The sequence below is a fragment of the Gasterosteus aculeatus genome, chromosome 4 (genome assembly GCF_964276395.1).
Source record: "Gasterosteus aculeatus chromosome 4, fGasAcu3.hap1.1, whole genome shotgun sequence".
Classification (NCBI taxonomy): Eukaryota; Metazoa; Chordata; class Actinopteri; order Perciformes; family Gasterosteidae; genus Gasterosteus; species Gasterosteus aculeatus.
The window spans coordinates 35847726-35875552 of record NC_135691.1 but is presented as its reverse complement, the minus strand read 5'-3'; the positions used below and the strand labels follow the sequence as shown (position 1 = coordinate 35875552).

The window sequence follows — 27827 nt, the reverse complement described above, 5'->3', positions numbered from 1 at the left end:
TGTTATAAACCAAACATGTAAAGTAACAAAAAGGAACATGGAGAAGAAAAAAATCTTTTATTGCAGAATGAGCAGATTTATATATAAAAAGGCACAATGTTAACTACATACATAGAAATTTGTTTTGTTGGCTTCTAGATACGTGTGTGTATGTATAAATATATGTGTATATGTAGATACATATACACATACATACACTATATATGTGTGTATGTATATATATATACACATACCTATATGTATACATACACATACATATATGTATACATATATATATATATACATACATACATGTATATACACACACACACACACATATATACATATGTATATACATACATACATGCACACACATCATCGTCAATTTTTTTCTAGCGAGTTTAACTTTACATGTTGTGACCCAGCTACTCGACCCTGTTTGAGGGACAGTCCTATAAATGTCACTCACAAAACATGTAGGAAAGAAAACAACTCCAGCAAGACAGCATACCAACATATGATCATATATTAAACTGATTTACACCTTAACATGTAAATCGTTTTTTTCAGGCAAATCATTTCATACAAAACCCTTTACCTGAAATGTGCACTTTATAATTTTATTTTGTAACGCTCTGTTTGGCAATGTAGTTTTTCAATAAAATAAAACATTTGCGTAAAGCAACCCAATCCACTTTTCCATGTTGATAAGAGCATTCAAATAAATGGGGAATAAAATAAATGGAGGGATATTTAAAATAAATACAAATTTGCGATTAATTGTGATTCATTTTGAGTTAACTATGACATAAATGTGATTAAATATTTTAATCGTTTGACAGCACTAATTTTTTTATATATATACTGTATACACATATATTCACACACGCACACACATATATTATATATATACACATACATATATACATATATATACACACACACACAATAATTCATACCCAAATTATTTTTTACAGTATTTTAGTATAAAATAATATAAAAGTGGTTTATGTTCTAACTTCCCTTTTGAAAGTTTTTCTGTCTCTAGATCACAGAGTAAAAATTCTTCAAAATATACAAAATATTCTCTGTACATAAATATTGTTTTTAAGTCAGAGTGAAGCAGTATTGAGTTGTGTGTCTGTTATTGTTGTTGTCGTTGTATTGACGCCACTCAGACTGAAGGAATCAGATACATACAAACAAACATGGAGGAAGTGTTGAGGAAAAGATCTGCGTCTGAATTTAAGTTATAGAAGAGTTATAGAAACGTTTAGTTGTCGGTTCCGTTCATGTGGAGAGTCGCTGCTGACAAAACTTCATACAACATGAGAAGTTGGTTCCATAAGAACAAAGTTACCATGGTTCTCAAAGTTCTACGAGTCGTATTCACATCACTCAGCTTGTAACTTATTGAAAAGACCGTCTGTCACTCTGCTTCCTGTCGCCACACATGATGGTGTCCAATGCTAACGGCACTTTTCTGTTATTGTGGGCGGAGTCTAAAGAAAACATTCCTCATGTTAAAGGTCGTCCCTTTGCTGAGTCAGCTGACTAACAATCATTTCAGTGTTTGGATAGAAAATGTCTGCAGAGACATTTACATAGAAACATTCAGCCGTTTTGATTTTTCAGCAACAAATCGACAAATCCAATAACATCTAAATCATAAGAGGATGTTTCCTCATTTACTTTATCAGTTCCAAAATCAACTATTTGAAACTCTTCATACTACCATGAAACAAATAGATGACATACTATGGATATAGTGCTCTCGTCAGAAATGTACAATTATATTTATTAGTCTATTGTTATGTTTTCATGATCAATTTATTCTAATACAATTTAGCCTATTATTTATTTTAGTCTGGAGGGGCACGGTGGCGTGGTGGTCAACGCCTCACAGCAAGAAGGTCCTGGTTCCACTCCGCCCAGAACCCTTTCTGTGTGGAGTCTGCATGTTCTCCCCATGTCTCCGTGGGTTCTCTCCGGGTTCTCCGGGTTCCTCCCACAGTCCAGAGACCTGCTCTGGGGACCAGGTTGATGGGGACTCTTAAATTGCCCGTAGATGTGTGGATGTGAGTGTGGATGGTTGTGTGTCTCTGTGTAGCCCTGCGATTGGCTGGTGACCAGTCCAGGATGAACCCGTCTATCGCCTGAAGTTGGCTGGGATGGACTCCAGCCCCCCCGTGACCCCGTGTGCAGGATGAGCCGTGTGAAGATGGATAGATGAACATTTTATTCTTCTGGGCAAACGAGCCTGAGTTCTTTCTTCTTGTCTATCTTCTTTACATTGAAGTCACAGAACGTTCTCAGTTCTCAAACAAGCTATTGTGATGAATTATTTTATTACGTTTCATTTGGATGATTTTTTATGGAAGAAGCTTGTTATCTACTTGTCAGTTTTTTTATCTCTAGATAGTAAAAGATTAATCAGATTTTTATCTTCACGTGTTAAAGTTGCATTCTCTGTAGTGACCAGCAGGGGACTCCTCTCATCCCATCCCATTTCTCTGTGGATTTATTGTATGTCTTGAATGCTTTAGGGCTATATACTGATTGACAGGTCTCGACCAGAGGCAAAATGTGTACTTCCTGTCCACTGGTGGCGACGGGCAACAATTGCTGAACTCCCAAGACACGTCGTCATGACAACGTCCAGTTCTTAAATACAGAAAAACTACTGAGCGGCTTCTCCTCACCTCCTAAACACCAAACTTCCAGGAGAGCTTCAGGCAAACATGCAGAATATTCTCTCAGTGTATTTTTGATCCAACGCTCTTATTCTTTTTGAACATCGTTGCTACGGAGATGAGACGAGAAGTTTCTGCCGGCGCCGCATAATCTCCACGAAGTCGGCGTGCTCCGCCGCCGCCTGGAGACGGAGAGGGCGAGAAAACAGCAGGATGCAGTTTGAAAGAAGTAAAATAAAAGTATAGAGGGAGGGGGAAGGAGGTGAGGGAGTGAGAAGGAGAGGGAAGGAAGGAAGGAAGCCGTGTGGAGGTCAGCGGGCGCTGCATTCGTCCAAAGACTCCACGCCCGAGTCACAGGTGATGGACGCCAGCTTCTCCTGTCGCCTCCTCATGATCTCCTGGAGCTCAGAGCTTGAGCCCCTCTGGAGACACAGACAGGAGCAGGAGAGGGGAGGAGGCCAAGGAGGGAACGGGGGGAGAGGAGAGAGAGGTGAGGCAACGGGGGAGGAAACAAACATCTGGTTAGACGTAGACTCTAAACAGGAAGTGGAAGATGTTTCTACTGAGCGTCTCTGCAGGTGAAGAAGCTCAGGAAGCCGCTGGGCGCATTGACGAGCAGGAGCATGGAGATACAGAGGGAGTGAGCTGGTTGAGGAAGGGTGCATGCTGGGTAACAGAGTACTTTGTAAAGTTCTGTTACACCAAACAAAAAGCAAATGAGTATTAAAATGGTTGGATTGTGTTTAAAGCAGGATTAGTGAGACTCATCGAAATACTGAGAAATAAATACATAAATAAATGTGAGTGTATGTATGTATATACTTTGTATTTACAGATATTCATACAGATACATATATTCAAATGAATGCATTACAGATAAATAATTCTTCTATATTAGAATTCAAATATTTGAATTAATTTTAGTAGAAAAAGTTGCTGAAATTAACAGTAATAAAATAAAATACTTCTATTAACTTAAATTCTTTCCACAGTAAGCAAAACAAAATAAAAATTGACATTTGGACAAACAAATATGTATTTTTTAAAATACGTTTATTGCTAAAGGGAAAGTAAAAATAGTATACTGTAGAAAGTTGATCAATATTATAATCTATTCAATTACGCATTCATTTATTTATATATGTATTCATTGTATTTATTAATAATGACGTGACTTTTGTTCTCATTCTCTGTGAGACCACAGATTTAATAATAATTGTTTGACATCACAGGGCAGCCAACTTTATGATGCTAATTGAAGCTAAGCTAGCACAGCGTTGAGAGATCTACATCCTGGTCTCTACGGGCTCTGGGAGAGAAATACAACCTTAAAACGTCAGAGCTTTGTTCTGACCGACAGAATCAAGTTATATTTACATAATTTAGTGATTTATATCAAAACCTAATAAACGCCTGAAGTGGGGTTTGAACAAGATTAAAGACGACAAAACCATTTGTTTGTTGGTGGTTTAGTTTAGTCTTTAGTTGATCAATGAACATATTAATGTAGAAGTTGGAGAAGTACATTTTTACAGGGACAGAGTCTAAAGATCAACTAGTCCCAGATAAAGACCAGTCAGTCCCAAGTTAAAACCAACTAGTTAAAAACCAACTCTTAAATCTGTCGAGCAGACGGAAGCTTCCGTTTGTGAAGACACCTGAATAATACCTGAATGAATGTGGTAACAGATTGAGAAGATCAAAGGAGGCTCAGAAGAAGACCTGCAGGAGGAAATAGACAGGAAACAGCAGAGCGTGGACGAGTTTGGGGACAGAAAGCTCAGAGACACAAACACACTGCAGCCGAGACGGAGTTTCCTGAGATAAAGACCTGATAATAGAAACACACTTCAGATCAGACATTCTTCTACTAAGGCAGCCGCTACTTCTGCTTCGTAGAATATCATCAGCAACAACTTTACTCTGAAAATATCAGGACTTTATTCTGAAAATATTAGGACTTTACTCTGGAAATATTAGGACTTTACTCTGGAAATATTAGGACTGTATTGTGGAACTATTAGGACTGTATTGTGGAACTATTAGGACTGTATTGTGGAACTATTAGGACTGTATTGTGGAAATATTAGGACTGTATTCTGGAAATATTAGGGCTAGATTTGAATTGTCAAATGTTCTTAGGAAAGTTCCTCACTGAGTGAAGTAGTGGAAGTGGCGTCATGATGAGAGCTGTTCTATTCTCTGACGCTAAGGAAAGGAGCTTCAATGCTTCCTTACTTGGCTCCTTTAGCAAAGGAACCGCTGGACCGTCCTTTAGCAAAGGAAAGGAGATTATTCCGACCCACAATATTTAAATAGTGCCGTGTCATTGGGCCATATGAGCAATAATGATCATGACGTAGAAACACAGATCATGTGAGTAACCGAAACCGCATAATTTATGTTTGTGAGTCTGCATGACTCACTGTAACAACACATGAAGCACCTGAGACGCTGCAGACGGACGTCACCGACAAGCTGTGGCCGCCGTTTGTAAAATGTGGCACGTTCTAAGATCCTGCGCAGTTTTGCCACATTTACAATTATCACGTGAACAAAAAAGCACGACAGTATTCATATGTCACTTTTTCAAACATTTAGAGAGAAATTCATGTCAATTCATGCAATAACTTTGCTAAGGATAATGTTTGGCCTTAACACAAAGTTGTTAAATAATATACATGTTAAATCTAAATGTAAATGTTATATCTAAATGTTAAATGTAAATGTGTTATCTAAATGTTAAATGTAAATGTTATATCTAAATGTTAAATGTAAATGTTGTATCTAAATGTTAAATGTAAATTAGATTTCCCCCGTTGACCGAGACCATCCGCGCCCCCCCCTTCACGGTCAAATTAGATTTATCATTTTATTATAACATTATCATATTATTTAACAACTTGACTATGAATTTCTCTCTAAATGTTTGAAAAAGTGACATATGAATACTGTCGTGCTTTTTGTTCACGTGATAATTCTAAATGTGGCAAAACTGCGCAGGATTTTAGAACATTTTACAAACGGCGCCTCATAACAACTACGCAGCTCAGTGTCCTTTCCTCCTCCTCATGAACTCTCCTAACCTCCTTTCCTTGACCCCATGACCTCTTCCGCAGAGGTCAAGGAACAGTGGTCAGGGTTAGATGTGAGGAGGTCATATTTTTGACGATTCCCCTTTTTTAAACTTAGTTACTTTACAGTTTTCTTTTGATTGTACATTGATTGATTAAGTAAATCACGGGACAATTAAAGAATAAAGTAACTTCTCAAACAAGAAAAACAAGTTGTGGAGAAGAACACAGTTTAAAGTGTTGACCTGTGACACTCACCTCCAGCGCCGCCTTCTGGACCGTCACCTGGCTGAAGACTCGAGCGCCGTCGTCGGGACAAACGGTTCTCAGCTCCTCCTTGTTGAGGGAGAAGAGCTGAGCCCCCGTCAGCACGCCGAGGCTGGTGATGGTGCTGCAGCAGGAGACACACAGTCAGGACACACCTGGACACACCTGGACACACACACACACACACACACGTGCACCCAGAGACTCACACTGGACTGAAGCCTTTGGCCTCCAGCCAGGCCTTCACGTCCTCAGGTGACGAGTCGTAGGTGATGCTGTTTGAGGGCAAACCTCCACGAGTAGAAACCGGAAACTTCTTCTGGGCGCTGCGACCCAGCGTGAGTCTGTGCATCAGCTCGTCCTGGACCTCCTCCATGTTGGACTTCCTCCCTGCAGGAAGAGGAGCATGAAAACACCTGGACCGGCCTCAGCGAGTGTTTACTGGTCAGATTTAAACATCTCACATATTTAAACATTCAGACTCACGCGTGACGGGTGGAGGCCTCTGGTCTTTCTGGTCTTTCTGGTCTTTCTGGCCTCTGTGGTCCCGCATGGCGACACCACCGCTCTCGCTGGAGGTGGTGCTGTTCTGGCGGCTGACGGTGGCGGGCGGAGGCAGCGGCGGCGTGGGGAGCCTAGCGGGTGCCGGAGGAGGCGGCGTCGGAGGCGGAGGCATGGGAGTCACCAGCGGTTTATCGGGGACGGGGTCGGTCCTGGTGGTCTGCTTCTGAAAGAGGACCAGAAGAGTCTTTATTCTGAAAATACCACTTATTGTAATGTTTGATTTTCTGACAATTTAAAAACACTTAAAACACAAAAATCTTACTGCCCAAATATTTGTATTGTTTATTTACCTCGTTCAACTCTCCCAGTAATTGCTTGGAAAATGTGTGAAATGAAAAACATAAAAACATGAAGACAAACAGTTCTACACAAACAGTTCTACACATTATAAAACTAAAACGCAAAGATCAAACTCACAAACACTTAAAGGAACAGTCTTACATTCAGAGAATGACACCACTTAACCTGCCTCCCAACAACGTAGCTAGCCTAGCTTAGCACAAACAGCGGGAGCAAAGGGACACTGCTAGCTAAGGCAACCACAAATGCTACTTGTTTAAAGCTAGTTGCTGTTGTGGAAGCTACACAAGATACAAACATTATAGAAGCGGTTAGAAGTTTCTCTTGAGGTTTCTGATGACAGCTATTATATTTGAGTGGGACATAGCCTAGCTTAGCACAAACACTGGAGTCAAAAGGGAAACCGTTAGCCTAGCTGCGTCAAACAACCACTTCTAATTCACAGCTCATTTAAGGCTAAAGAGAAGTCACATTATTGAGGATAAAGTACTACTTCAATTATCTTACTGCTTTTATAATACGAAGCAAAATTACAGATAGTAAGTAAATCGCTGCCTGAACGTTGTGCATCTCATTCAGTAGTGCAGAGAATGATATGTGAACAGCATTGGGCCTCATTGATTCACAGGGCTCATGACGTCCACCTGATCATTTGTGAACTAACCTGCTACTTATTATCGCTGAATAATAAACCCTGTGACTCTCAACCAATCACATTTCATCCACCGTATTATAATGTTGGTTATTGAACAGCAGCAGAAATAGATTTTTAAAGGTTTAATGTAAAAAAGCAGACGTTGTTGGTTTAGCACGTGTTAGCATCTGAGCTATTGACAAACAAGCAAGCAAATGAAACATTTGACCAAAACGTGAGACTGTTCCTTTAAAAGAAAAATAAGAACCTCCACAGCAAAACACAGAGTTTTACCTTAAACAACTCAAACTCCTTCTTTGGCATCATCAGCTTCAACAGTGAACAACAAAGCAGAAGCAGGCTGGTGATGAAGGTGATGCAGGTGGCCATGAAGGTGCTGATGATGCGTTCAGGTACATACCTGTATGGTGTGGCTGTAGACGGGCTCCCCTCGCCCCTCCCCGCCGCCGCTGATCTCCAGGATGTTGTTGGGCACGTAGCCGGACGCCCCGGCGCCGTTCCCCACCTTCCACCACTGCTTCCTGTCGTCCAGCACCTGACGGGCATCAGAACGCCGGCATCAACGCCTGCTTCTGCTTCCAATGAACGCATTTACCTGAGCAGGTGTTCGCTTTCATTAAAACGCAACAGGAATATTCAACTGTTTTGTGGATACATTTCATTTTTGAAATGAAGAAAAGGTGACATATTGACATATTGCACTTTTTAATCTTCAGAGATAGTAAACGATTGTGACCATGATGCTTGTAATGGCTTATTGATCAGGAACAAACCTCCAGGACCTCGTCCCGGAGCACCGACAGCTCCGAGCTGTTCCTCGCCACAAAGTCGTATTTACATTTGGCAAAAAGTTTTGGTTGAATTCTGCTGTCGGCTTCAAAACTCCTGAAATACACCAAGAATTAATTAATACGGAAGGTTTACAGTGATATTACATATAAATTCTGCATGTATGTGAATAATAGTGAGTGAATGATGAATTTTATATCTTAACAATCTGACTGATTTGTTTGTTTGAGGAAGAAACGTCAAAACTTCAGTCAGAGAAAAAATGATATTTAACTAAATGAATTCAGTTCTTCAAGTGGAAAAAGTATGAATGAGAAAGATTAAATCAATATGAGATTATCATGAATAAACGTGTCAGACAGGTTTTATTCAGCAATAAATATTTAGTAAATACTGAAATAAACAAAATAATAGTTTAGTTTTTCTCATATTAATGAAATTCATAAAGAGAAGAAAAGTATGAATACTGAATGACAAATAAGTCCTGATTCATTCTAACGAATCTATTCTAGAGGAGTTTAGTTTATTATTGATGAATGAAGAGCAGTAAAGAGCAGATCTGGGGTCAGTTCTGCAGGACGTCATGTGACCTCACGGTTACCCGTCTGTGCGACGGCTGACGGCCTGTTCGAAGGCCGCCGCGGCCGCGTCCTGATCCGGGATCTGCATTCCTCTGGAGGATCCACAGGAGGAGGATCCGTCTGCGAGGGGGAAGTTCTGAACCGCCGACTGCAACACAGACAGGAAGTATCGATCATGTGATCACGTTACACACAGACAGGAAGTATTGATCATGTGATCACGGGACACACAGACAGGAAGTATCGATCATGTGATCACGTTACACACAGACAGGAAGTATCGATCATGTGATCACGTTACACACAGACAGGAAGTATCGATCATGTGATCACGTTACACACAGACAGGAAGTATTGATCATGTGATCACGTTACACACAGACAGGAAGTATCGATCATGTGATCACGTTACACACAGACAGGAAGTATTGATCATGTGATCACGGGACACACAGACAGGAAGTATCGATCATGTGATCACGTTACACACAGACAGGAAGTATCGATCATGTGATCACGTTACACACAGACAGGAAGTATCGATCATGTGATCACGTTACACACAGACAGGAAGTATTGATCATGTGATCACGTTACACACAGACAGGAAGTATTGATCATGTGATCACGTTACACACAGACAGGAAGTATCGATCATGTGATCACGTGACACACAGACAGGAAGTATCGATCATGTGATCACGTGACACACACACAGGAAGTATCGATCATGTGATCACGGGACACACAGACAGGAAGTATCGATCATGTGATCACGTGACACACAGACAGGAAGTATCGATCATGTGATCACGTGACACACACAGGAAGTATCGATCATGTGATCACGGGACACACAGACAGGAAGTATCGATCATGTGATCACGTTACACACAGACAGGAAGTATCGATCATGTGATCACGGGACACACAGACAGGAAGTATCGATCATGTGATCACGTTACACACAGACAGGAGGTATTGATCATGTAACATTGACCTCCAGGCCGATCCTCGGGTCTTCTTGTCTCTGGATCCTGGCGTCAGTGAGCCCCTCGGCATGCTGGGTAACATCCTGATCTCTAGGCAGCGGCTCCCAGCCGTCGTGGAAAGTCAGTGCACAGGGGGGGAAGTAGTGGTGCTTCGGCCACTCCAACCTGAGCGGGACACAGACACGGCAATCAATATATTGATCTCTGTGCAGATTGTGGGCGGGGCTTAGTTGGCAGAGTTGCGTCATCTGAACACAAACTAAAATATGCGTCTGGATACATCTGAGGCAAGAAACAGTGTCTCCTGTGTTAGTGTGTCTCCTGTGTTAGTGTGTCTCCTGTGAGGAGTGTCTCCAGTGAGGAGTGTCTCCTGTGAGGAGTGTCTCCTGTGAGGAGTGTCTTCTGTGTTAGTGTGTCTCCAGTGAGGAGTGTCTCCAGTGAGGAGTGTCTCCTGTGAGGAGTGTCTTCTGTGTTAGTGTGTCTCCAGTGAGGAGTGTCTCCTGTGAGGAGTGTCTCCTGTGTTCGTGTGTCTCCAGTGAGGAGTGTCTCCAGTGAGGAGTGTCTCCCCAGTGAGGAGTGTCTCCAGTGAGGAGTGTCTCCTGTGTTCGTGTGTCTCCAGTGAGGAGTGTCTCCTGTGAGGAGTGTCCCCAGTGAAGAGTCTCTCCAGTGAGGAGTGTCTCCTGTGAGGAGTGTCCCCAGTGAAGAGTCTCTCCAGTGAGGAGTGTCTCCCCAGTGAGGAGTGTCTCCTGTGTTAGTGTGTCTCCAGTGAGGAGTGTCTCCTGTGTTAGTGTGTCTCCTGTGAGGAGTGTCTCCAGTGAGGAGTGTCTCCTGTGAGGAGTGTCCCCAGTGAGGAGTGTCTCCAGTGAGGAGTGTCTTCTGTGTTAGTGTGTCTCCAGTGAGGAGTGTCTCCTGTGAGGAGTGTCTTCTGTGTTAGTGTGTCTCCAGTGAGGAGTGTCTCCTGTGAGGAGTGTCTCCTGTGAGGAGTGTCTCCAGTGAGGAGTGTCTCCTGTGAGGAGTGTCCCCAGTGAGGAGTGTCTCCAGTGAGGAGTGTCCCCAGTGAGGAGTGTCTCCTGTGAAGAGTGTCTCCAGTGAGGAGTGTCTCCCCAGTGAGGAGTGTCTCCAGTGAGGAGTGTCCCCAGTGAGAAGTGTCCCCAGTGAGGAGTGTCTCCAGTGAGGAGTGTCTCCCCAGTGAGGAGTGTCTCCAGTGAGGAGTGTCCCCAGTGAGGAGTGTCTCCAGTGAGGAGTGTCCCCAGTGAGGAGTGTCTCCTGTGAAGAGTGTCCCCAGTGAGGAGTGTCTCCCCAGTGAGGAGTGTCTCCTGTGAAGAGTGTCTCACCTGCATTTGGTCCAGCCGTCTCCCAGGGCGACCCACAGGTGTCTCTCCTCCGGCGTCCCCGTGGTGTGGAGGAAGTCGATGGCGTCTCGGGTCAGAAGAGGAACCACGACGCTGCGAGCCAGATCCACACTGCCGGACGCCTGGATCACCTGGAGGTGTTTATGATGTGTTTAATCTGGATACCAGTGAGAGAGTTTGAGAACAGAAGATCAAAGTTCTCCCTTCGTGGAGAACGTGAAGTGGGACTCTCACCATCCGGAGAGGAGAGAAGAGGAAGTGAAGCAGCTCCTCAGCACTCGGGTTCTGGATCAGATCCGCCAGCTTCCCCTGAAGGTCACAAACATTTCATGAGCCACGCTTTGCTACCGGCACTCTGACCACGAGGTCACCACGAGGTCACCAGAAGGTCACCAGGAGGTTACCAGGAGGTCACCAGGAGGTTACCAGGAGGTCACCACGAGGTCACCACAAGGTTACCAGGAGGTCACCACGAGGTCACCAGAAGGTCACCAGGAGGTTACCAGGAGGTCACCACGAGGTCACCACGAGGTTACCAGGAGGTCACCACGAGGTCACCAGAAGGTCACCAGGAGGTCACCAGGAGGTTACCAGGAGGTCACCACGAGGTCACCAGAAGGTCACCAGGAGGTCACCGCGAGGATCCTACCAGCTGGTTGAAGGCGTGTTTGAACTTCTGCAAACAGTCAACGAACTCGTCCTCCGCCGGAGGTCTGGAGCGCAGCGTGAGGACGCCCTCTAGTGGACAAACCAGACACAAAAAGGGACACCAAAAAGTAAAATCCTGTTTTATTCCTTTAAACAATTATTTCTATTCCTTCATATAAATATGAAAACTCTTCAGTGGATCATCTGCTCGTTTCGAGTAAAAGAGGGAGTTGTTCTGTTAGTGTGGACGTCCATTAACAGAAACATGATCATTACAGAGACAATTCATATTTAAATGAACATTTGTGTGAAAACTCAGCGATGAGTTGTTTTTCATCACGAGGCTTCATTTGAGTCGTTTCATCTTAGTTGTGTATTTCTAACCAGCAGCGCTGCTCACCTCCCGGACCGTTCTTCTTGCCCTTCTTCACCTTCTTCCTCTTGGAGAGCTGGCCGAAGGCCTCGGCCGCCTTCTGCAGCTTGTTGACGAAGCGCTCGATGTCGTCCAGGATGTGGTTGAGGATTTGCTGCCAGAACAAAGGTCAGTGTAATGATTAGCCGTAAGCCAACAGACCTGAGGTCAGCCTCCTCACGCGTTTCTGTCCTCAAATCATTTGATCACTTGTGACCTCCCCGGCCGCTCAGCTGCTCTCAGATCAGATCGAGGACTCACAACGTCTCGGTCCACTCGGAGCGCAGAGATCTCCGCCGGCCCCTCGTCCAATGAGGTGCGTCGCTGCTTCTCATCTGCAGTCATCAATAAGCCACAATAACCAATCAAATCTGTCTGACAATTAACACGTGCACATGTTTTATCATTTGCATCTTCACTGACGGATTCGGATTATTACTCTATAATACATCATTATGTTTTTATTTTAAGATTCATTTACCAGCAGTATGTTAGACAAGTATTTTCTCAATTAACACATTTCATGGTAGGTATTTCAAATGTGAATTAAATCTCCACAAAACTACAAAGAACCTTCTCTATTTTAATGTGTCAGAAATGGAATAATAGCTTTGTATATGTATGTATTATTATATTTGATCAAATATCATTTTACATCCCATTGGGTATGTGAAATTAAACAACTAACTTCTGCTCTTCAAATCTTAAAACCATTCACTTCTTAAAATTCTCCTTTTTTATCTTATTATCATTAATATTATTATTAGTTACTTTACTAGTAAACAGGTTTACGTAGATCAATAATGTGTGTTTAACTTCGTTGGAAAACAACATCAATATATAAATGATTCACATTTAATAAAGTAATTAAATTTAAACAAGTTAAAGGCTCAGCTGTGATGTTTTATCCTATGATGTGATGTCACTCACAGTCGTGCTGCTCATTGGTCCAGGCCGACCACGCGGCCGCTCGGCTCCTTGCGTCCACTTGATTGGACAACGGGGTTGGAGGTGCGGGGGCGGGAGAGGCAGGGGGTGGGGGGATGACCCCGTCACTCTTTAGGATCATCCTGCAGATAGACGGAGGCACAGATCAGCCAATCATCGGCCAGTATTCACTCACAAGCTTGGTGATTGGTTCTTACTTTAACGCCTCCGGCCTCCTCTTGACTTTGCCTGCTTTGGCGTCCGTCATGGCGCTTTCTACATCCACGTGGATCAGATTTGCCTGAATGGAAATAATAAGCAAACAACGTGAAGGTAAAAGACTGAACTCTTTAATGTGGTGGCGTTCCACAGGGCTCCATCGTGGGTCCTCTGATATTCACATTCTACCAGCATCTTTTAAGTCACAGTCTTTCCTTCCACTTGGGTTTTAATTCCCGATTGATATCCCTTTTATTGATATTAATGGTTTTATTGATTGGATGACTGACTTTGTGTCGAAATGACAGAAATACTTTTTACCATAAACGTCGTAAATTACATTAATTTAATTTCAGTTCAATACAAATGTGAAGATGTCGGCCATTTTATCTTGCCAGACAATTTTTTTGTTTAATACTAAGCAGTTATTTTAGTAGAGTATTATGTAATCGTTTTGAGATAAAGTAATTATTTGGGATCAATGAATTATTTAGAGATACTAGAAAATGATTTGGGGTTAAGTCATTATTTTGAGAAGTAATTTCTTTGAGATTTTTTATTATTTGTAAATGTTGGGTCACAACAATAGTTGGAAATCATGATAGCAATCGATTTTCCTCCATTAACTTCCATCCTTTCTGTCAGTAATGGGCTTCCATACTTTTACTCTGTGGACTAGAAGGACCAATCACAGGCCGCCCACCTTAATGTCGTCACACTGGAACAGGTGCAGGTCCGGCTTGCTCTGACCCGACTCCCGACACACCAGAGCCAAGATGGAGTCGAAGCTGCAGGCGTTCATCACAGCCTGGCAGAGCAGGATGGACCCGACGGGGAAGTTCTCCAGCTCCTTCTGAAGAGAACAAGCGGAACTCTTTAGAGAGAACCCTCTACCCTCGAGGCCACATGCTCCAGATGTCCTGATGGTCTCACCTTGGTCTCCTGGTCGATGAGGCTGACGGACTTCTCCTCCACCTGCAGCAGCATCTCCTGAGTCCAGACCTTCCCCTTGGCGTCCAGCAGACGGAGGCGCCGCACGCCGTCATCCACAGTTACCAGTCCATCCTTGCGGTCCAGCACGAAGGTGGTCAGGTGCTGAAGATCGATCACATGTTTCATAAATCACCACAAACTGACTTTATTCAGAGCAGATGTCTCTGGCTATTTTCAGATTCTGGTGTTGACAAATTAATGTGTCAATCCGCTGAAATTTAACCATGAATTAACTCATTTCAGGATTTATTTCTGTTTTCATTAACCGTTAAATCCAATATTTCTAACTGAAAGTGAACCTTCTGAAGTGTCCTGTTGTGAATCCTGACTTTACGAAGCACGCGGTTTGCTTGATTCTGACGTGTAGGAATAAAGATTGAGTCGAACCTCCACGTGGTACTGGGACGTGTCCGTCAGGCTGTTGATGCTCGTTCTGGTGAAGCTTTTCCTTTGTTCTTGAACAGAAGACTTTATTGATTATTATTGATCCGATATCGCCTCAAAACCGTCTGATCCTCAAAGAACAAAACAAACTCCATAGAAAACTTCACATTATGCGTAAAGATGCAGAAACACGCAGCAGCCTTCAAATGTTGGTGACGTTCATTTAGATGTAAATGTGTCATTTTGTCGCTTACTGCGTCACGAGGTTTGTGTTTGTGTGCCACGTTATTCAAATGAAAACACACAGAAACATTTCACACTTTGCTCACTTTGACTTTTCTTTTTATGTTTGGCAGACGAACGAAGGAAATAGATTTCATCTGAACCTGTTGACGATATGTTAATGAGGAGACATTTAATGAGGAGACATTTAATGAGGAGACATGTTAATGAGGAGATATGTTAATGAGGAGATATGTTAATGAGGAGACATGTTAATGAGGAGACATTTAATGAGGAGATATGTTAATGAGGAGACATTTAATGAGGAGATATGTTAATGAGGAGATATGTTAATGAGGAGACATTTAATGAGGAGACATTTAATGAGGAGACATGTTAATGAGGAGATATGTTAATGAGGAGACATGTTAATGAGGAGACATTTAATGAGGAGATATGTTAATGAGGAGATATGTTAATGAGGAGACATTTAATGAGGAGACATTTAATGAGGAGATATGTTAATGAGGAGACATTTAATGAGGAGATATGTTAATGAGGAGACATTTAATGAGGAGATATGTTAATGAGGAGACATTTAATGAGGAGACATTTAATGAGGAGATATGTTAATGAGGAGACATTTAATGAGGAGATATGTTAATGAGGAGACATTTAATGAGGAGATATGTTAATGAGGAGACATTTAATGAGGAGATATGTTAATGAGGAGACATTTAATGAGGAGACATTTAATGAGGAGATATGTTAATGAGGAGACATTTAATGAGGAGATATGTTAATGAGGAGACATTTAATGAGGAAGTAGCTGATACAAATTCGACTCCGACATGCTTTGTAAGTGTATCATAGAAACTCTTCAACTGTGAGTGACGGAATCTAAAAGAAATCACATTGTAGGATTTAAAAAATATATTTCAGTTTATTGATGACAAAAGTATTTGATACGTTTGAAAAACCAACCTTAATACACACGTCACTTTCTGTTCGCTGGGGCACTTTATTTTTAAACATTTGAAACTTTAACTAACTTTTATTCCTTTATTTTGAAACTAACCCATAGTCTTATATTTTATTTTATTCCTCGTGCGCTGTTGTCTTGTCGTCCTGTCTGCTGTTACGCACCAACATTCCTTGTAGGTCTGACATGTTATGGCAATAAATGTTTCCTCATATTTGGAACAGAAACCTTGTTTGCAATCACACGTTTCCTGTAGTTCTTGAGCAGGTTTGCACACTGCAGCAGGGATTCTGGGCCCCTCCTCCAGATCCTCCAGGGTTCGGGGCCGTCGCTGGGCAACACGGACCATCAGCTCCCTCCAGAGAGTTTCTATTGGGTTCGGGTCTGGAGACGGGCGAGGCCTGTCCCCTTTGCAGGAATGAGGTTTCCACCTCCATGGGTCACGGCTGGGATGCTGTTCTTGGGGTTCTACTCGTCCTTCTTCCTCCAAACACAGCGAGTGGAGTTTAGACCAAAAAGCTCTATTTATGTTTCAGGTCATTGAGCAGGTCCTGCCGTGTAGTTCTGGGCTGATCCCTCACCCTCCTCATGAACATTGACGCCCCACGAGGTGAGATCTTACATGGAGCCTCACACCGAGGGAGATTTACCGTCTTCTTCATCCATTTTCTAATAGTTGTTGTCTTCTCAGCAAGCTGTTGTCCCGTAGTCCATCACGGCCGTGTGCAGGTCTACAGCTCTGTCCCTGACGTCCTTACAGCTCTCTGGTCTGGGCCGTTGTGGGGAGGTTGGAGTCAGACTGAGTGTGTGGACACGTGTCTTTTATACAGGTATAATACAGGTGATGAGTGGAGAACAGGGCTTCCTAAAGACAAGCTAACCGGTCTGTGAGAATTCTTACTGAACTTTTGAAACCTACAATGTGATTTTCTGGTTTGTTTTAGATTCCGTCACTCACAGTCACTCAGACTCCTACATCTTTGTAAGTGGGAAAACCTGCTAAATCGGCAGTGAATCAAACCCACTGTAAGTCAATGGAGATGTATGTTTATGGATGACGTTAACATGACATGAACTCACCGTACAGAGCTTTGGCAACTGACTGAGCTTTATTCTGAGGAGGCTCAGGAGAGCGAGAGCCACGGCCACTGGAATACACAGAAATATCCATTTATATGTAAGATATATATGTATACATACCCATATTATATACAGGAGTTACTATGTATATCAGAATATAGATACACGGTGTATCATGTATTTATATCATTATTACTATACTACTCTTTTCTTGTCCACAAACAGGACAGGATGTTACCATAGCAACCACACTGATGCTTGACATCAAAGGTCTGTGTGTGTTTATATGATTGGTCAAGGCTGCTCGTTTTATATTTTAAAACCGTTTAAATGTTTAGTTTTCAATTGAATTAAAAAGAATAATCACAATTCAAAAAAGAGGCAATGTGATTATATTTATTATTACTTCAAAATCATTATAGAACAATTAACGGAGTTCAAGCGATTTAGATTTATTTTCTAACATATAAAAAACACTTTGGTTGATATTAAATATTAAAATGTGAATATTGTAAATTCGAATTTATAATTTACAATATTCATATTTTAATATCTAATATCAACCAAAGAGTTTCATATATTTGTACAATTAGAACTATTTTTTCTTTGTTTTATTTGATTTAATTTAATAGATGTAATTTATCTATTAATCTTCCAACACATGCGATTGGTTTATTTCCGTTGAGGAGTGAGATTGGAGGCCAAACACAACCGATCGATCATTGATCGGTTTGTCCACTTCCTGTTAGCTGACCTCAGACCAGTGTCCTCATTGCTCTCTACACGTTTCCTGTCACAGCGACGGCAAAACTAAAGTTTATTCATTCATACGATCAATAATTAACGATTGATGATTGAGGCCGCAGGCCCCGCCTCCTCCTGGCTGACTGACTGATCTTCATTCTGTTCGTTTAGATATTAACACAACAAAGAGCAATAAAATCCAACTAAATGAATATATTAATAATGAATTAAATATATAATTGGATATTACAATTATTTCTCTCTACACAAAAAGTAAATTAAATATCCATCTTTTTTACTTTGGATTCAAATGTTATGGATTTATTAGATTTTATTTGATCATATAAATGTACTATAATACATTTAAAAACATTTCTTTTTCAAACGCTGTAGTTGTTATTTTGTTAAATGTTATTTTTTTGGCAGCATGTTTCTCTTTCATACTTTTATCTTTAACTCATAACTGCAGTAAACGGTTTAGAAATGAAAACACTCAAAAGTGTTTGAGCTTCCTGGATCAGCTCTGATCTCTTTACCGCTTAACTTCAACTCCACATTCTGAAGTTTAACCTTTGACCTTTGAGCGGCGGGTTGCTGTGAGAGAGGCTAACAGACGGGCTAACGTGCTAACTGGTGACATCACTGACTTGGTCTGAGAGCCGTAGGAGCCGAAGACGCCGGAGCCTTCATGTCCATTCATCCTGCAGCAACAAACACACAATCCCATCAGTGACAACGTTAGAACACAGTTTCCCATCATGCAGTTGGTCTCAGAGCAGAAATCCATGTCAAGAATCAGGAAACATTTATTGGCAAAATATGTCACATACAAGGAATGTGACATGGCGGTTTGTGCGTGACAGCAGACAGTACGACAACGGACGACAAGACAACAGTGCACGAGGAAGAAAACGAAATATAATGCTATGGGTTAGTTTAAAATAAAAGAATACAAGTTAAAGTTAAATATATTTAAAAAGTGCACCAGCGAACAGAAGGTGACGTGTGCAGTGAGAAGTGACCGGTGGGACGTCAGAGTCCGTCAGTGGGGGACCGGGGTGAGAGGGGTCGGCTACCATCTTTTTAGCTGCAGTCCTGCATGCTAACGTTAGCGTCCAGCAGATGGGATCTGTAGTAAGATCATTAGGATATAATAATTCATTGCGGTTGATGAACCACATTTGTTTTAAAATAAAATACAGGAAACGTTTTGCATGTCCTCCGTTCTTATTTATGACATCACTATTTAATGAATAAAAAGCACAGATATTTTATTATGACGGTGTTCTCGTGATAAAAACTAAGCTCCACTGAACGCAATGAAGAGTTGACTCCTACGTATTATAATTCTCTCACTGTAAGGACACTGCTGCTGACCCCTGTGATTACTTTTCTCAGGACTTCACGTTTAATCTCAAGCCGGACCCCATTTTGGAGCCTGTATCCATGACAACAAGAGGCCTCTGTGAGAGGAACCGGCGAGGCCTCCCTGAGAGAGCTCATGTCAGGTTTATATTATCTAAACCAGCGCTTCCCAAACTCCAGAATGCCGCGGCCCACTTCGGAATCTGAAAATCAAAACATGAACTAGGGATGATTAAATGACCTTAAGAATTTAACCGATTAAGAATGTAATAACCGACAATGTATGTTTTGTAAACCATTTCCTCCGGAGCTCATATATATTTACTTTAATACTATTTGACATTGTTTGGTTTGGCTACGACAGGCGGAGCCGTTTGTTTTATTAACCTGTTCGTTTAAATTGTTTGTGCTTCATCAATTAATGTTTCACATCACACTAATGTGCCGCTAGAATTGTTCAAATAATATGAATAATTTTATATTAATTTCAAACTTTGAAAATTAAAACCATTTTATTTATTTATTGTAAAGGACCTCTGGCGGCGCACGCTGATCTAAACCATCGTTCCTGTTGCATATTCATGTTTACAGTTTCAGAAGCGTCTCCGTGTGATAAAAGCAGTTCTCCGCTATGAAAGGAAGGAGACATTACTGCAGCATTTAAATGTCACATCTCCTCCAATCAGAACGCAGCCCACACACGGACGCCGGTCGCCATGACGATGCCAGACAGCTGTGTTTGCGAGACACGGGCTGTGAGGCGTTTCCACGGCAACGGCACTGAGGAGAGAAGCGAGTGAGAGTCGACGTGAGATTATATATAAAGGGTTCCATATAATATGAAAGGGAGTGGGGGGGGGGGTCATGTGACGTGGTTCACCTCTGATGTTATAGAGAGCGAACAAAGCAGAGGACAAGTTGTGTTTGTTTACAAGGAGACAAATATCAGCTGATGAAGTACACGGACCACTGAGACGGCAGAACCAACCAAATAGTGTAACCACGGTTAATGTTTAATATCTGATCATCATGGATGTTTGTCTGTGACGTGAAGAAGTCAAACACAAGGTCAGTAAGGAGAAGTAAACATGGACACTTCCTGGTTGGTTAATGTTCCTGTTTCTGTGGTAAGTGGAACAAAGATTAACGTCTAACTTTATAAAGATCACAACATGAACACAGGAAAAAGTTGTAAAATGCTATGCTAAGCTGGGTTAGCAGTTTCCTCCTACTTTCACTCGTATGCTAAACTAAGCAAACCAGATCCTTCTACAGCCCTCAGAGCCGCGGAGATCTAATCCAGATTACTGAGTTTCTGCGTTTAATCCATATCCATCTAGTGTGTATCGACTTTAATCCACCATCTGTGTCCCTGGAATCGTTCACCTCAGACCGTCTCGTCACACCTGGTGTGAGGGAGACGGTTACGAAAGGCTAATACCAACAATATCATTATTATAATCCTCAGACTGCTGACGTGGTCGTCATCCACTCTTAACTAGTTTACAAGTGTGATCGGCTGAGTCGGGGGAGTCAATCCTCGCTAATATCGGGTGACAGGCGGCGTCCACTGGACCGGTCTCCAGTCACATAGAGACACACAACCATCACGGTCACATTCACACACCTACGGGACATTTACAGTCACCATCAATCCCCATGTCTCTGGACTGGAGGGGTACCGGAGACAACACAGGCCGACACGTGGAGAAAATGCAGACTACAGCCAGAAAAGGTGCTGGGGGTTTTAACCCAGTGCTAACCACCGCACCAACCACTACGACACCGCGCCAACCAACCACTACGACCAACCACTACGACACTGCGCCAACCAACCACTACGACACTGCGCCAACCAACCCCGCCAACCAACCACCGCGCCAACAAACCACTACGACACTGCGCCAACCAACCCCGCCAACCAACCACCGCGCCAACAAACCACTACGACACTGCGCCAACCAACCACTACGACACCTCACAAACCAACCACCGCGGCAACCAACCACTACGACACCGCACCAACCAACCACTACGACACGCCGGCAACCCACCCCGACAACCAACCATCGCGCCAACTAACCACTACGACACCTCGCCGACTAACCACTACGACGACCAACCACAACGACACTGCGCCAATCAACCCCGCCAACCAACCACTACGACACCGCGCCAACCAACCACTAGGACCAACTATTACGACACCGCGCCAACCAACCACTACGACCAACTACTACGACACCGCGCCAACCAACCACTACAACACTGCGCCAACCAACCCCGCCAACCAACCACCGCGCCAACAAACCACTACGACACTGCGCCAACCAACCCCGCCAACCAACCACCGCGCCAACAAACCACTACGACACTGCGCCAACCAACCACTACGACACCTCACAAACCAACCACCGCGGCAACCAACCACTACGACCAACTACTACGACACCGCACCAACCAACCACTACGACACGCCGGCAACCCACCCCGACAACCAACCATCGCGCCAACTAACCACTATGACACCTCGCCGACTAACCACTACGACGACCAACCACAACGACACTGCGCCAATCAACCCCGCCAACCAACCACTACGACACTGCGCCAACCAACCCCGCCAACCAACCACCGCGCCAACAAACCACTACGACACTGCGCAACCAACCCAGCCAACCAACCACCGCGCCAACTAACCACTACGCCAACTAACCACTACAACAGCGCGCCAACCAACCACTACGACACTGCACCAATCAACCACTACGACACTGCGCCAACCAACCCTGCCAACCAACCACCGCGCCAACTAACCACTACAACAGCGCGCCAACCAACCACTACGACACTGCGCCAACCAACCACCGCGCCAACTAACCACCATCACAACACCAAACACCACGACAACCAACTACTACGACACCGCGGCAAACAACCACTATGACAACCAACCACCACGACAACCATCCACTGCGACAACCAACCACTGCGACACTGCGCCAACCAACCACTGCGACTCCGCGCCAACCGACCACTACAACAACCAACCACCACGATAACCAACTACTATGACACCGCGGCAACCAACCACCACGACAACCAACTTCTACGACACTGCGCCAACCAACCACTACGACAATCAACCACCACGACAACCAACTACTACGAAACTGCGTCAACCAACCACTGCGACTCCGCGCCAACCGACCACTACGACAACCAACCACCACGACAACCAACCCCGCCAACCAACCACTAGGACACTGCGACAGCCAACCACCGCAAAACTGCGCCAACCAACCACTACGACAACCAACCCCGCCAACCAACCACCACGACACTGCGCCAGCCAACCACCGCAAAACTGCGCCAACCAACCACTACGACACCGCGCCAACCGACCACCACTACAACACCGACCACTACGACGACCATTGCACAAACCTCACGAAATTATTAAGACGTTTCAAGAGGAATTTGGAAAATATGCAACACAACATATATTTAGACTTTGTGTATTGAGAAATTATCATTTCAAATTTTAAAAATATTTAAACAGTATCTGTGATTTTAGAATTAATATCATTAACAGTGCTCCAATCTACAACATTATTAGTATTCTTAAAATTACACTGTTTTATTTTTCAAATCTTTTCAACAATCAACATCTTTTAATGACGTTTTTTCTTTTGTATCAATGTTCTTAACTGTTTGTAAATCTCCTCGCTTTATAGTTGGATTTTTTTAATGGTTTTATCTGAAGTACTTTAAATTGCCTTGTTGTTGAAATGTGCTATACAAGTAAAATCTTTCTTGCCATGAATCATAAGTTTAGCCATTTCCTGTATTCATGCTAAGCTGTAGCTTTGTATATAGGGACACAAGACAGGATCTGAACGTGACAGATCTTCATTATATTTTCAGGAAAATGAACTACAATGATTTGCACAGCGGGAAACACTCTGTTAAATAAAGATGAACATATATAACACACACACACACACACACACACACACACACACACACACACACACACACACACACACACACACACACACACACACACACACACACACACACACACACACACATACATGCGATATCAGCCGACACATAGAGATGTCAGACCTGAAGCCACAAACAGACGCAGCAAGGAACTAAAAATAAGAGACGAGGGGAACTAAAAAGAGGTCGAGTTGGCGCACACACACACACACACACACACACACACACACACACACTGGGTCAAGGTCTACTGGAAACATCCTGGCCCACTTCCTCTGAGGCCTCAAGGGACCCGGAGAGACCAGAACCGACCTGAGCACAGAGAGCCTACCTGAGCCGGTCCACAGGTGAGTTCCGCAGGTTCCAAACCGACGTCTCTGCGCTTCGTGTGGGACGGATTACAGAGGATCCAGGTCTCAGGACTTAAGCCTCTAATTAATGACGGGCTACTGACAGGTGGGGGAGGGGCTTAGGTATAACCTGACAACGTTCCACATAATCAGACATATTGTATCTCTGTTCACACCTTTCATATCTTCAGGCTTCACTACTGATAACTATGATTTTAATGTCCAATGATAAACATGATTAGATGAATAATTCATGTTAAGTCATCACCATAAACATGATGAGTCTTGATGATTCTATATCAGCGGCTCTTAATTTAATAACTCATTGATGTCTACTCTTTGTTCTGCAGTTACAGCACAGGTGCACTCTGGGACTTCAGGTGTCCCAGAGAAACAGGAAGTCTGAGCTAACGGCTGATGAGGAGCTCCTCTGTGACGGTTTGTTCCAGAGTCCACTTTGTAAAGCCAAAGTTAATCAGTTTCTATTATTTTAATAATTAATGTGTCTTCAATTGCAGTTTTGTTTTCAAAGTTAAACTCTAAAAAAATTTAAAAAGTATAAATCAAAGTTGTATTTATCTGCTGATACTTTCCCCAACAAATTGATCCGTGAAAAATATCATTGAATTCTTTCAAATAGAATGTAGAAATGTAAACATTTTCAGATCAGAAGCTGTTGATCGACTCATCCCATTGAAGTGAATGTACCGTTTAATCAATAAACACAGTGTCACGCCGAGGAACTCGATTCTCTGCAACACACCTGGCCGGCAGGTACGGTTACAACTCAGCAACCGACTACACACACACACGCGCACACACGCACACACACACACACACACACACACACACACAAACAAGTTGGGCTCTCCTTGGAGACGCCCACGGCAACAGTCAGTGACATCATCGGTAGAAGTTAAAAAAATCTACTGCTAATAATTAATGAACCAACTCCTGATTTCTAATGTTATGAATGTTATAACAAAGTATATTTTAACTTTTATTTAACTTTAATTTTTGACATAATATTTTTGTCTTTTTTTCCATGACATTGCGACACACAACGTATTGTTTATGGTTTTTGATGTTTTTAAGTTATAACTTTTTGCTTTATTTTTAAAAGACAATGTTGACTTGTTTTGTTCATCTCACATTTATATATTTGAAACTATGTTAATGTTATTTTCATATATTTTGTGTTCAACTTTAGTATATTTTATCTGAACAATTACAGCTTAAGTAAACGCAGGTTTGTGTTTGTTCATCAAATCCCAAAATGTTCCGTCTGAATAATAATAGTAATAGTGAGAATACGAAGAGCGGAGGTTGATTTGACATGGACTTGCTTCTCCAGTTCAGACAAAACCTTCAGGGACACGTCCAGAAATAGAGTCTCTAAACAGCTGGAGGAGGTGTCCCAGGAACACCAGCAGAGAACTGATCCGGGACCAGCTGTGAACTTTAATCCTTCTCTTTATCTTAAACTGGGACAAATGAGTTCAGATTACACAACGCTGAGCTCAAAAAGGTACAACAAGTGTTCAGAGACAGCACATGGCGCTCTCTGAGCGCCTGTGACCTTTGACCTCCACAGGAAGCAGCTCACAGAGAGTCAACAACCAGCTAACGGAGCGAACAATAAACAACCAACAAGTAAACGAGCGTGTCCTCCGCTCTGCAGAGAGGCTGATCGGCTGCAACCTGCCGTCCCTGCAGGACTTGTTCGCTTCCAGGACCCTGAAGCAGCTAAAAAGATGGTAGCCGACCCCTCCCACCCCGACAGAACCGGTCTGTGTCCCTTCCATGTGGCAGGAGGCTGAGGTCCATCAGGACTAAGACCACACCAACAGTTCCTTGCTCATCAACAGACGGGTCCTCCACTGACTGACTGACATAGTCTTGTCTTCTCGTCCTTTGACTTCCTGTCTGATGTTGTGCACCAACCACCAAGTCGAGTTCCTTGTATGTCATATGACATCATTTGGAAATAAATGTTGTAATAATGTAAGTGACTGTCTCGTCCTGGAGGAGGAGTGAGAGGTCAGAGGTCAGGGGGCAAAGCAGAAGTGGCCCCCAGGCAGACGCAGTCTGATGGTAGTTCACATGTCAGGAGACCACTCATTGCATGTGATTGGACCTTGTAGAGGACCTGCTCCTCCTACACGCCAGTTTAGGGCCAATAGGAACCGTTTCTACATCTACAAAAAGTAAAAAACGTAAATGTTCCTCCTGATGTTCGTCAGTTGTCACATCTGTCAAGTCTCCTTAATCGTTATCAAAGATCTTCGCGGTTGTTTATGTGTAATGTTTCTGGACTTTAATGTAAACTGTATAATAACAGCAACAAGAATGATGAAGATAATCCGTCTGTTTTCCAGTTTAACCCGGGCACAGAGCCCGGGGACCGGCCGCCTGTTGCCCGGTTACCTGCACGGTGGCTCGGCTCGGCTCGGCTTTTATTCATGTGGTTTTACTCATGGCTGGCCCTCGTGTTTACGACCCGATAGTGATTCATCGCTGTAGAACGTTACTCTCCGCCGACCTTCTGCCAGAACTTTAATTGATATAATAGAACTATATTATAGAGTTTTGTGTGGCGGGTCGCATGCCGAAACGATGCGGTTATCTGACCACTTCGTCCGATGGTATGAGTCCATGTGTAGTTGATTAAAAAGATGATGGAATCATTTAATATTGATCTTTTCCAAAGGAGTCTGGTGCCGTCTCTCCTCCGGGCAGATCCAGTTGCTTCGGTTTGAATTCACATTAAACTAAAATATCCTGTCAGGTGGATAAAACGAGCTCACCTGCGGGGTCATCCGGTGGTCCGTTAGAACAACATGGCTTCCTCCCAGCGGCTCCTTCGGCCTCGTTGTATCCGACAGACTGAGCTGTAATTCGGGCACAGGAATGAAGCGACCCGTTGGAGCAACTTCACCTTCCCGCACCGCGCGGGGGGGGTGGACCCTGCGCGGGGGGGTGGACCCTGCGCGGGGGGGGTGGACCCTGCGCGAGGAGGGTGGACCCTGCGCGGGGGGGTGTACCCTGCGCGGGGGGGGTGGACCCTGCGCGAGGGCTGGCAGGAAGCCCCGCCCCTTCTCAAGCCGCGCCCCTTTCTGCTGGTACGCTCGTTAAAGACAGAAGTGCAACGTAGTGATAATACAGAGTTAACCGTCTTCGTCCTGCATTCAAAGTGATTAAAGAAACACACCCTAATGATTTCATATTTGTTATATCACTTTAATGTTGCAGCTTGTTTTGATGATTAACTAATGATGGATTGTTCATATAATACATATTTTATTTTGTTGGGAAGGATTTCCCGTTCGATAGCTGTCCAATTAAATCAATCAAATTTAATTAATACATTTGAAGAACAAAGAGTTTAGTTAAAATAAAGTTTTCTTTTTTATGAAACATGTATTTTTCAAATAGCTTGTTTTATTTCATATTGAACCATTTAATACTTCACTTAATGTTTTGCAAAAAAACATAAGGAAACAAATTGTTTGAATGTTTGTTGCAGAATAAATGGAATTTGGGTCCAAAGCCTTTCAGTGGTTTGAGGAAACTATCTGACTATTTGAAACGAACAGACAACCAAAGAGGTCCCTTCAGTCTTCACTCACGGATTTAAACCCATGAAGAAATACTGCGCCCCCTACTGGTGGATCCCATAACTGGTGACCGAAGATCAATTACATCACACGTCATTTATCTGACGCTTTTATCCAAAGCGACTTACAATAAGAACATTTCAACCATAAGGAAACAAACTCAGAAGAACAAGAAACAAGAAAGTGTGATTTCATCAAATCAGCCAATTTACAACTTGCTGTAGATAAGAGCCGTTATAAGTCCAATGTAAGTGCTCCAGGTAGTTAGTGTGTTAGTGGAGGTAGAGTCTGAAGAGGTGTGTCTTTAGTCTGAAGATGTGAAGGCTCTCTGTGGTCCTGATGTCTTCAGAGACCTCCTTCCACCATTTAGGAGCAGGACAGCAAAGATTGGAGATCTAGTCGAGTGTTTTGCTCTCAGTGAGGAGGAACAAGCAGTTTATCACGTGCAGAGCGGAGAGGTCAGAGGTCGGGATGTCGGGTTGGACCAGGTCCTGGATGTAAGCTGGACCCCATCCATTCACAGCATGGTACGTGAGCACCATGTTTAGAACTGGATGAGCCACCGGTACCAGTGAAGAGAGCGGAGGAGTGGAGGAGTGAGGGAGAACTTAGGAAGGTTAAAGACCAGTG

General features: G+C 43.2%; 1 protein-coding gene across 19 annotated transcripts; it reads right to left on the bottom strand.

The window, feature by feature from the left end:
• Positions 1 to 38: 38 nt before the first annotated feature.
• Positions 39 to 26681, bottom strand: eps8a (EGFR pathway substrate 8a, signaling adaptor). 19 transcript variants are annotated; one of them, XM_078100883.1, is made up of 25 exons: positions 26388 to 26570; positions 18505 to 18558; positions 17114 to 17181; positions 15159 to 15215; positions 14833 to 14900; positions 14386 to 14547; positions 14156 to 14305; positions 13452 to 13534; positions 13237 to 13376; positions 12568 to 12641; positions 12295 to 12421; positions 11896 to 11984; positions 11481 to 11555; positions 11229 to 11377; positions 9903 to 10059; positions 8923 to 9050; positions 8306 to 8417; positions 7933 to 8067; positions 7806 to 7841; positions 6868 to 6891; positions 6500 to 6740; positions 6223 to 6403; positions 6005 to 6137; positions 4342 to 4394; positions 39 to 3094 (listed from the first exon to the last, which is right to left on the bottom strand). In XM_078100883.1, the coding sequence occupies exons 2-24, from the start codon at positions 18555 to 18557 to the stop codon at positions 4383 to 4385; spliced, it is 2454 nt and encodes an 817-aa protein (XP_077957009.1). In that variant the 5' UTR covers position 18558; positions 26388 to 26570; the 3' UTR covers positions 39 to 3094; positions 4342 to 4382. The 19 variants fall into 19 exon arrangements, with proteins under 19 accessions (XP_077957009.1, XP_077956999.1, XP_077957000.1 ...); XM_040173409.2 differs by lacking the exon at positions 26388 to 26570 and adding an exon at positions 23562 to 23649 and having other exon boundaries at positions 2430 to 2854; XM_078100884.1 differs by having other exon boundaries at positions 2725 to 2854.
• Positions 26682 to 27827: the final 1146 nt, after the last annotated feature.

What these genes read in the sequence shown, in the direction of transcription:
- eps8a (XM_078100873.1), bottom strand. Translation starts at nt 18,557, where the DNA reads ATGAATGGACATGAAGGCTCCGGCGTCTTCGGCTCCTACGGCTCTCAG. An exon ending in CAAGAAGAACGGTCCGGGAG is followed by an intron (nt 11,985 to 12,294) that starts GTGAGCAGCGCT and finishes TTTGTCCACTAG; the next exon opens with AGGGCGTCCTCACGCTGCGC. An exon ending in GAGGCCTCCACCCGTCACGC is followed by an intron (nt 6,404 to 6,499) that starts GTGAGTCTGAAT and finishes CTCTTCCTGCAG; the next exon opens with GGAGGAAGTCCAACATGGAG.